The sequence below is a fragment of the Vulpes vulpes genome, chromosome 12 (genome assembly GCF_048418805.1).
Source record: "Vulpes vulpes isolate BD-2025 chromosome 12, VulVul3, whole genome shotgun sequence".
NCBI lineage: Eukaryota > Metazoa > Chordata > Mammalia > Carnivora > Canidae > Vulpes > Vulpes vulpes.
The window spans coordinates 13,807,480-13,819,424 of NC_132791.1; the positions used below are offsets into that span (position 1 = coordinate 13,807,480).

At 33.3% G+C, this 11,945-nt stretch overlaps 1 protein-coding gene across 1 annotated transcript; it reads right to left on the reverse strand.

Annotated features, from left to right (window-relative positions):
* Positions 1-6,267: 6,267 nt before the first annotated feature.
* Positions 6,268-7,241, reverse strand: LOC112923114 (olfactory receptor 13D1-like). Its single transcript, XM_026002860.2, has one exon. It carries the CDS (start codon positions 7,219-7,221, stop codon positions 6,268-6,270), a length of 954 nt encoding a protein of 317 aa, XP_025858645.2. The 5' UTR covers positions 7,222-7,241.
* Between the last annotated feature and the right edge of the window lie 4,704 nt (positions 7,242-11,945).

Genomic DNA, 11,945 nt, shown 5'->3' on the forward strand with positions numbered 1-11,945 from the left:
GAAAGTCACCTACGATTTCAGATATGACTATTGGTATTTTGATTATTTTTATGCATGTACTACACATAGTGAAAACTTGAGAGCACAATGCATTTCCTGTTCTATAACTTGCTGTTTAAAATTAATATATTGTGGTATTTTCTCATGTTATTAGACATTTTAAATTTAATTTAATTTTAATTTTATTTTTAAAAAGATTTTATTTATTTGACACAGAGAGAGCACAAGCAGGGAGAGCAGCAGAAGGAGAGGGAGAAGCAGGTTCTCTGCTCAGCAGGGAGCCAGACTTGGGGCTTGATCCCAGGGCCCTGAGATCATGACCTGAGCCAAAGGCAGACACTAAACTGACAGCCACTCAGGCACCCTTATTAGACACTTTTAATGAATATTGTATTTTTTTTACATAGTAAACAGATGGGGGGAACACATGAAACAAGTGGAAATGAAGCTGTTTCCTGTTAGATTTTTGGCAATTTCCCACTTTTTTTTCCCCTTTTTTTGGGCTTTTTGAAGATAATGACAATGTTGGAAGGACTGGAAACCGAGCTTCCCCTACTGTCAATTCTTTGTGAGTAAAAGCCAGCTTTTAGTGTTTTAAGTCTCTCTACATTTATCTTTTTTCCAGCACTTCCACAGTTGCATAGGCTTTAGTTAGGGAAACACTCACTTTAGCAAGGAGAGTTTAGCTCATCTAGAGTAATTATACAATGAAATAAGTAGGTGGAACACATAATTTTAACAGAGGAACAATCAGTTGTATTTTAATTATATAACGTGGTTAATTTTTCTCTGGATGTTTTATAGTTGTGGATTTTGTTTTTTTTTAATTTAAATATTTAGTTTGTTTCAAGTTTATTTTGGGCATAGTTGGGCTGGAGTTTTAATATTTTTTTCAGGATAATTAGTTCAATACCTGACACCATTTAATAGTTCATCCATTTCCCTCAATTAATAATGCTATTTTATCTGAAATACCAGTTTATTTGGGATATATATTAACTTCCATATATAGTCAAGATATTTCTGGATTCTCCACTCTGTTCCTTTGATAGACTTGTCTTTATATGAACCAATACCACACTGTCTGATGTACTATAGCTCTATAATCATTCTTGATGTCTGGCATAGTGATTCTGTATTTCTTTTTCTATGGCATAGTCTTGGCTATTCTTGGCTCTTTACACCTACATGAATTTTAGGATCAACTTGACACATGTAAAAAATCATACTTCATTTTGTTTGAAATGACACTGAGTTTTTAAAAATTGGGGTAAATGAATATATTTAATTTAAAATTTTTTAACATGAGCAATATAAAGCTTCACAATTCACTTGGATTTTCTTTCATGTCCTTTAATATTTTATACTAATTTATTACCATTAATTTAAAATAGTTTGGAATTATTTTCAGATTCTATTTTTAACCTATTATTTAATAGTGCATTTTCTAATTTTCAGATTTAGTATATGTGCTGCCAAAGCGAGCACTCTAATTTTCAGATTTAAAATACATTTTGGGGATGGTTATATTTTCCATATTTATTTCTAATGTTTTCTGTATTGTGACCATTGTTGAGATTTGAATATTATTCTTTGGTATTCAGTGAGATTTGCTTCCTTCCTAATATGTTAGTTTTCATATATTTCATTCATATTTAAAAATATCCTCTCCTATCAGAATGCAAAATTTTATATAAATGTGTGTGTATGTATTTTATTGCTTCCCTTAATAGTTTAAGACAGATATTGGATTATCCCTTTTTTATTGTAGATTTATAATTCTTTCAGTACTCATAGGTGTTTATATTGAAGCTGTGTGGTAAAATGAATAAGGACCATTTTTCTTTCTGATAAATTCCCTGGTAATGCTTTTTGCCTCAAGGTCCTTCTATCCTGATATGCTAGAAACAACAGCTTACGTTTGATTGGTGTTGATATGGTACATATTTTTCCATCACATTACTTTCCAACTTTCTATGTTATATTTTAAGAATTTCCCTTGTACATAGAAAATCACTGGGTTAATTGCATTTACTGCTGGGATGAAAGGTGAAGGGTCACATTTGAAAACAGATGAATGTCATTCTGCACAATATCAGTTGATACCTTCCAAACAGTGCCTTTGTAACATTTAATGTGAATCCTTATGCTTTTAATTCTTTTATCCTCATTCGGTGTTTGTTTGTTTTTAATCTGCTATGCTTTTGAAATTTTCTTTCTCTTTTTTTTTTAATAACTCTCATGCCTTCTATTGAATTGATGAAATTTTCTTTGCTCTGTTTTATTAACAAATTTGGAAGTTCTGTGTCTTATTTATATTGTTTTTATGGGTTCCCTTAGTTTTTTAATGATGCTTGTTTAACTTAGCACAGCCTCTAATTAATATCTCTGCAATCCTTCTGAATAGTATGACTTTAAAATGTTTATTTTTGACTTTTGATTCTTCACATTATCTTCCATGTTGTTGATGTTTAAAATGTCATTTTTACTTTGTATTTAAGTTCCTCAAATTGTTGCTATTTTTTAAATGAAACTAGTGACAATTCAAATTTACTTGCATATCTATTTCTTTGTTTAATATGATTTTTTTCATTCCACACCTTTCAATTGAATGCAATTTTTTCTTTGTGAGGTGCTACATGTGGTAAAATCTCTCAGTCTTTGTCTAAAAGTATCTTTATCTTGCCTTTTGTCTTGAAAGGTAGTTTAGTTTGGTGTAGAATAATAGGTTTTTAGTTATTTTCCATGAATAATTTGAAGATATTATTCCATTTCTTTGGGCTTTTTTCCCTCATTCATGATATATACACTCCATTAAGAGAAATCTGTTTTTCATTATTTTTAAATAATAATAAATATTCTCAGAAATGGCATCATACTATTCTTGACTAACATCCATGGTTCCCTTTTGGGCACTGACTTTACTCTTATAACTTCCTTAATAAAAACATGTATTAGAATAATCAAATATTGATTTTAGAAAATTATTTGCCTTATTTTAAAATTATTACAGATTTGTTAAATATAGATTTAAATATACTTTTTATATGTTTTAGAATTTGAGATAAGTGTGCTTACTAATTATAACAAAATCTAGACTGCATGGCATACTCAAAAGAAAAAATAATGCTTTGAAATGTAAAACTTTGAATCAGAGGCATAAAATTTACATTCAGTAATCCCTTCACCCCTAATATCAGTAGTAGTCTTCATTATATTGACCAAAGTTTCATTTCCTTTTGGAAACAATCTCATGCTTTTTAGCATATATAGTCAATTGACTCTTTAGTAAAATGCTACAACTATTTATGTTGTCGCTAATCTTTAATTTTTGATATTTATAGTCATTATTCCTGCCACATCTGGTGTGAAAATATCAGTAGCATACGAAAAAAAAAGTTCATATTTTTTCAGCCAGCTTATAGCTTATTATATTGTTTGAGTTGAACTTCAACCTCTTAATATTAAGTTTTCAGATCAGAAATGGCTCTGGGAAATGTGAAAGTTTATGCAACTTGGTTGTTTTAAGAATGTTACAACGTTTAGTAGTGTTACAAGATTTAGAGAGAATTTTTCTTGTAGATGTATAGTAGAGTTCTCAACTGGTGATTCTGCCCCTTTGGGACCTGTCATAGAGTGTGGAGACACTATTGGTTGTCACATACGGGGGCGGGGGGGTGGGTGTAGGGAGGGCAGGGCTGCCAGCATCTAGTGTGTAGAGGCAAGGGGTATTATTAAACATCCTATAATGCACAGGATAGCTTCCCACAATGGGGAATTATCCAGCCCAAAATATCTATAATGCCAAGATTGAGAAACTTTGTTATAGAGGAATGCCATTTTCAAAAACCTCTTCATGGACTTAAGGGTATGGAAGAGGGTGAATTAAAGAGTAAAGGCTGTAGAAACAAATTCCTTTTGTTAGGGTCTATACAATCTGACATGCATGGTACTAGTAGTCCCTCAGAAATAGCTAAAAACAGAAGAAAGAATCATGCAGACAAAACATCCTGCTAAAGAAATTTGCTGTTTTCCTTTTTTCTCATTATCTTTGGTTCTGATTTTTATAAATTTCTGGTACATTTCTTTTCTTTCCTGTCCTTTTTTTGTATCCATTCCCCAGGAATAACAATTAAAGCTCTGAGTACAGATCGTATAGAAAATTAAGTTTCACAGGAACTATTAAAATTTAACAAATTTTCCCTTTTAAAGTAGTATTGCTTTTTCCTAAACAAAATTTAAGGGAATTTATAAGGACAGCATGTTTGATTTATTCTCTGTCTTTACTGTATCATTCATTCAAGAGCTATGTCCCTGGTAAGTTCTGTGTAAAATTTTCCTGGTATTTTATTATGAAAATTTTCAACCATAAGGGAAGATTGAAATAATTTTAGAATAAATACTCATTTATCAATCCACTGACCACTTACTACCATTAAGATTTTACTAAACTTGCTTATTATATACTATGATCTATCCTTCTCTATATTCCTCAATCTATCTCATTTTTATGCATTTCAAAGCACTTTGCAGATTCAATACACTTCTCCCTCAGTATGCATATCATTAATGAGTTTATTGTTAACTAGAATTAAATGTTTAATTGCAGTCTTTATTTTTATTTAGAATTTGTATAAATGCACAAGTAAAATGTACTGTTTTGACAAAGGCATACACCTGTGTAATCTAAATTCTTATCAAAATATAGATCATTAGCATAACCTTAGAAGAGTTCCCTAATGTCTCTTCCAGTCTTCCCTGTCTCATGTCTCCCAAAGTAGCTACCTTTCTCATATTTTAATCCTATTGATTAGTTTTATCTTTATTAGAACTTTAGTATGTACTCTCCTGGTTTTCAGTTAGTTTGCACTTTCAAATAGATGTACATAAGTAATGTCTACAACTTGATGAACTAGGAGATAAGTATGCACTCATAAAGCTTCATCACAATATGTGCCACAAACCAATCCATCACCTCCAAGTTTCTTCCCACCCTCTTATTTATTATTATTATTTTACAGTAAGAACACTTAACATAAGATGTACCCGCTTAGAAAAATTTGAAGTATACAATAATTTAAAGTATTGTTAACTGTTGGTACCATGTTATACAGTATGTGCCTAGAACTTACTCATCTTGTCTAACCAAAACTTTGTACCCTTTGACTAATACCTTGCTGTTTTCCTCTCCTTCCAGCCCCTGGCAATCACCATTCCAGTCTCCCTCTGAGTTTGACTATGCCCTCCATAACTAAAAGGGTATATGAGGCAAGAGGATATAGTAATTAGGATTTACATGGCTATAAGTGGTAAAATCTAACCTATTTGCACAAAATACAAATTTGGTTCATATAAATAAACTGTGCAGAGGTGAGTTTGATCCTAGTCATTGTTGGTATCAGGAGTTAGAATGGCATCATCAGGCACATTCTCTATCTCAGCTCTACTTTCTTTCTCAGTCTTTCCCACAAATTGACAAGGATGACCAGCAGGAGCTCTACGTTTACATTCTATGTGCTTAGAGATTATTACAGAAAGAATACGTTTTTTTCTGACACTGAAGCAGCACTTTTAGGATTGTATTTGATTAGCCTGATTCAGGTCACTTGCTAAACTATACCAATCACTATGATTAAAGAAATAAACTTAAAAAAAAAGTTAATTAATCTTCAGCAGACCCTGTTTCCATGCTTACCCATATTTTCAGAGGGTTAGGACAGTCCCACCCTGTACAATATGGATTGGGAGATGGGAACTATTGGTCTGTCAAAAGAAAAATCTATATAATTTTCTGTATATTGTACAGATCTACAAACTATGTAGTGATATTATTAAGTGATATTGCATAACAAAAACAACAGATATCCAACTTCAGACACCGAGAAAAGAGAGAAGAGAGAAGGAAGAAGTGGAAAGGATATATATGGAAAAGAGAGAAGAGGGGAAATGAAAAAAGACAAGGGAGGAGAGAGAGAGAGACAGAGGAATTGATTTAGAGAGATTGAGGTTGAGAGATTGATTCATCTTGATGAACAGCATCATGACCTTCATGGGAGCAATTAGCAAACCTGTTTAGGGCTGGAAACCCAGCAGATAAGGCACTATTTAGAAGATTTACATGAACATTTATGTTGAAAAGAATGGGAGTCCAATATTTGGCTTTGCAAACATACAAGTTATCATGACAGTAGGTTTTGCAGACTCATCTTTGAATACAAAAGACAAGATCTGTTTCCCCACTTAGGATATCACATGCCTTAAGGCCTTTCATGATTTCAATAAATGTAGGTGTCTGCTCAGGACTTTCTTCACAGCCTCTTTCACCTCCTTATTTCTCAAGCTGTAAATGATGGGGTTCAACATCGGCGTTATCACGCCATAAGACAGCACGACGATCTCATCAGAAGTGTTTGTGTCCTTTGACTTGGGCTTCATGTACATAAAAAGGGCTGAACCATAGAACAAGATAACCACAGTCAGGTGGGCTGAGCAGGTAGAAAAAGCTTTCTTTCTCCCCTCAGCAGAATTAATTCTCAGGATGGAAGAGAGGATAAAAACATAGGAGATGAAAATTAACAGTAGAGGAAGCATCAGTATAACAATACTTGCCACTGTCATAATAATCACATTGATGGTGATATCTGAGCAGATGAGTTTAAGAAGGGCCAGGATCTCACAGGTAATATGATCAATGACATTATTCCCACAGAAAGGCAATATCATTGTCATGACTGTTTGCAGTAGGGAGATCAGATAGCCTATGATCCAGGACCACGCAGCCATGTGCACATAAAGCACCCTGTTCATGATGATGGGATACCTCAGTGGGTTGCAGATGGCCACATACCGATCATAGGCCATCACAGCCAGGAGGACACACTCAGTGCAGCCTAACCCAAGGGAGACTACCATCTGTAGAGCACAGCCAATGAAGGAGATAGATTTTGTTTCAGACCTAAATAAAATGAGCATTGTAGGAATAAAAGAAGATGTGTAACAAATGTCCAGGAATGAGAGATTCCCAAGGAAGAAGTACATGGGGGTGTGGAGGCGAGAATCCAGTATGCTGATGATGATGAGGAGGCTATTTCCCAGCAGAATTATCACATACATGATGAGGCAGAGCATGAACAGAAGAAGCTGGAGCTCTGGGTATTGGGAAAGTCCCACCAGAAAGAATTCAGTCACAGCTGAGTAATTCTCCATCTTCATGTGTTCCATGTTATCTTCAGTGTTTAGAAAGGGACATGACTCAGCAAAATTTAAATTTATAATGTAGATTTTTAGTATACCTTTACTTCCTTTTTTTTTAAAATAAATTTATTTTTCATTGGTGTTCATATACCTTTACTTCCAATATTGTATTTGATTCATCCTGAAACACTCCTAAGAATCAAAAAAGGAAGGATATGTTATTAATTTTATTGATGATGGATAGTAGTAAGGCTTTGAGAAATCCAAGACATCTGAGAACTACACAGCAGCATAGTCAAGGCTATTAATACTCTGAGAGTTCTACTGGAAAGTGCCAGATAAAATTTAGGACAAACGACTTTCGAATGTAGATAGATAAGGATGTTTTTATTAATGGAAAATTTTAAATTAAAGCTGTTTTCTGGGATCCCTGGGTGGCGCAGCGGTTTGGCGCCTGCCTTTGGCCCAGGGCACGATCCTGGAGACTCGGGATCGAATCCCACGTCAGGCTCCCGGTCCATGGAGCCTGCTTCTCCCTCTGGCTGTGTCTCTGCCTCTCTCTCTCTCTCACTGTGTGCCTATCATAAATAAATAAAATAAATTAAAAAAAAAATAAAGCTGTTTTCTGATGAAACTGTTCTCTATTTATAGGATTATGTAGATCTAGGACCATATCATTTAACCTGGATATAATGTTAGTAAAATGTTCATTTTTTCAGAGTCTCAGCTCGAAGTAAACTGGGAAAAATCAATAATTATTTCTCACATCATTTGAGTCAATGTAGATACTATCTGTTAGCAACTTACAATAGTAAGTGGTTCCAACATGGAATATATATGATATATAATTATATTTACTCTATGTAATATAGTAATATTAAACATATATATACAAAGATGAAGCAAGAATAGCTTTCTCTCTGTTCATAAAAGGTCCCAGATGAAAGAGGTCATTTCTCAGAATCTAGGTAAAAAAAAAAAAGAAAACAGAAACAATAACTTTACCAGAAACACCAAATTAACCTGTCAGGTAGGCCTGTCTGAACTTGTTCAGTTACCTTTGCTTTCACTTTTGCCATTTCTTCTCCGATGGTGGGGTCAAGGGAGGTTTTGTTTCCTCATGATCTTCATCAGCAACCCTACAAAAAACATCTTTAACAGGAAAATATAATTTGTGTAAAACGACGTGCTTCCCGTGCAACACAACTTCCAGAGAAGTTCTCCAGCTCCCCTCTAATCACATTACCTCCTGATTTTTCTACTGTACAAATTCTGAAGGCGCCAGTGACACCCCAGATGCTTTGAAGAGGCCATGCTATTTTTCAGTCTCCCCTTAATACTGCACTCTTCTTTATGCATTTGTACATGTTGTTTTCTTAAGCTAGAAGGGCCTCTCCTTAGACATCACCTTTTCTAGGAAAATAATCTCACCTCCTGTTGTGTGGATGATGCCCCTTGTATGTAACAGTCACAACACTCTGTACTTAATGTCTCTCATAAAATCCTTCATTTATTCGTCTATACAACTCAAACTCTGCCTTATATGCTATGGTAGGTCCATTATGAGAACTTGTTTTTAACAATGGAAACTGGATGCAGAATGCTTATCAGTTATTTTAAGCTTGCAAGAAACAAAGTCTATACTATATAACATGTTTCAATCTGAAAAAAATGGGAAGTTTTACAAAAACTTTATCAAACTAAAATATCTTGTTACTCCAAATTGTCAAGAATAGAATAAAATTATGATCAATATTAATTATGCATATATAAGAATCATAAAGTACAGCCAAACTGTATACTAAAGTGATATAAAATTTATTTCATAAATTAATAAAAATTCAAATTAATGTTTGAAAATCTATCAATGTAATACACTAAACAAATAGGCAGAAAACAAAATACATGGTCATCTAATAAGATGCCAGAAAGCATTTAATAAAATACTGCACTCATTCTTAGTAAAGTTGTTTAGAAATCTAGATATGGGAAGATACATAATTAATATAATAAAGATCATCTGTATCAAATCATTGGCCACATGATTCAAAATGGTGAAACTCTGGAGTATATTTGTAAAAGTCATCAAAGATTGGTATTAGCACTATTATTTTTTTTAACATTTTTTTTTTCTGAATGATCCACCTGATAGAATATAGTAAGAGAAATAAATGATATTGCATGTCCTTTCATGTTTCAAATTTGATCAGGATTTGAACAATTGCAGAATATTTTTTTTCTTTTAGGTTGCTAGAAGTCTGGTTTGTGTTGATCCTGGGTCATTCTTTATTCATAAAGAATATGAGATGATATACCTTCATATGTTATACAACCAATAAAAATTGTAATCTTGGAGAAGAGTAAAGGGAAAGGAAAATGTTCATGGTATAATGTTACATTCAAATAGGAAGTTTCATAGCAATATAAATGATCACAATTGGTATATATGTGGCTGAAAAAAGCCACAGCAAAATGTTAATTAGTTTTCTCTGGAATGCATTTGGAAACATTATTAATATTCTTAATTTTCTTCATTTTTCCCAAATCTTTCCTTATTCTCCAAGTATGCAAAACATGAAGAATATATATTTTATGACTATAAAGGCCAGAAGCATTTAAAAAATCTTCAATAATGTACTAGCAAACTGAATCCAAAAATACATTTAAAAAATCATTCACTACAATCAAGTTATTTATTCTCAGGAGGCAAGAGTGGTTCAATATTCACAAAACAACCAATGTGATACATCACATCAATACAAGAAAGGTAAAAGCTCTATGATCATTGCAACAGATGTTGAAAAAGCATTTGACAAACTTCAATATCCATTCATGATAAAAACCCTCAACAAACTAGGTTTAGAGGGAACATAGCTCAATAAATGCCACTTATGAAAAACTCACAGCTAGGATCATCCTTAATGGGGAAACTGAGCTTTTCCCCTTAAGTCAGGAATAAGACAAGAATGCCCACTCTCATCACTTTTATTCAATTCAGTACTGGAAGTCCTAGCTAAGGCAATTAGCTGATGAAAAATAAAAGGCATCAAAATCTGTAAAGAAGAAGTAAAACTTTCACTTTTTGCAGATGACATGATACCATATACAGAAAACTCTAAAGACTCCACCAAACACTACTAGAAATGATAAAATAATTCAGTAAAGTTGAAGGATACAAAAATCAATATAAAAAAAATCAATATACAGAAATCCGTTGCGTTTCTACACATTAATAATGGAGTACCAGAAAGGAATTAAGAAAACAATCCCATTTACAATTGCACCAAAAATGAAGCACCTAAGAATAAACTTAACCAAAGAAGTGAAAGACCTATACTCTGAAAATTATAAAACACTGATGAAAGAAATGGAAGATGACACAAAGAAATGGGAAGACATTCCATGCTCATGAATTGGAAGAACAAATATTGTTAAAATGTCTACACTACCCAAAGCAATCTACAAATTTAATGCAATCCCTATCAAAATACCAACAAATTTTCACAGATCTAGAACAAACAATCCTAAAATTTGTATGGAACCACAAAAGACCCCAAGTAGCCAAAACAACCTTGAAAAAGATAAGGAAAGCTGGAGGCATCACAATTCCAGAGTTCAAGTTATATCACAAAGCTGTAATCATCAAGGCAGTATGGTACTGGCACAAAAATAGATATATCAATCAAGAGAACAGAATTAAAAAACCCAGAAATGCATCCACAATTATATGGCCAATCAGTCTTTGACAAAGCAGTAAAAAATATGCAATGGGAGAAGTTCTCCTCAACAAATGGTGTAGGAAAAACTGGACAGCCACATGGAAAAAAATGAAACTGGACCATGTTTTTTTTACACCATACATGAAAATAACCTCAAAATATATTAAAGATCTAAATATGAGATAGGAAACCATAAAAATTCCAGAAGAGAGCACAGGCTGTAATTTCTGTGACATTGGCTGTAGCAACATTTTTCTAGATATGTCTCCTGAGGCAAGGAAAAAAAAGCAAAAATAAATTGTTGGGACTTCATCAAAATTAAAAACTTCTGCACACCAAAGGAAGCAATCTGCAAAACGAAATGACAGTTTACTAAGTGGGAGAAGAGATTTGCAAATGGCATATGAGATAAAGGGTTAATATCCAAAATATATAAAGAACCTATACAACTCAACACTCAAAATCCAAAAAATGAACAGAAGATTCTGAACAGACATTTCTCCAAAGAAGACATATAGATGGCCAACAGACACATGAAAAGGTTCTCAACGTCACTCATTGGTAGGGAAATGCAAATCAAAACCACAATGAAATATCCAAGTCAGAATGTCTAACATAAAAAGCATAAGAAGCAGAAGTGTTGGCAAGGATTGGAGAAAAATGAGTCCTCATGCACTGTTGGTGGGAATGCAAACTGGTGCAGCCACTGTGGAAAACAGTATGAGTTTCCTCAAAAAACTAAAAATAGAGCTATCCTATAATTCAGTAATCATACTACTGGGTATTCCCCCCACTCCCGCCATACAAAAACACTAATTCAAAGGGATACATGCACTCCTATGTTTACTGCAGCATTATTTACAAAAGCTAAATTGTGGAAGTAGCCAAAGTGTCCATTGATAGATGAATGGATAAAGAAGATGTGTGTGTGTGTGTGTATAATTGAATATTATTCAGTCATAAATGAAATCTTGCCATTTGCAGCAATATGGATAGGGCTGGAGAGTATAATGTTAAGAAAAATAAGTCAGT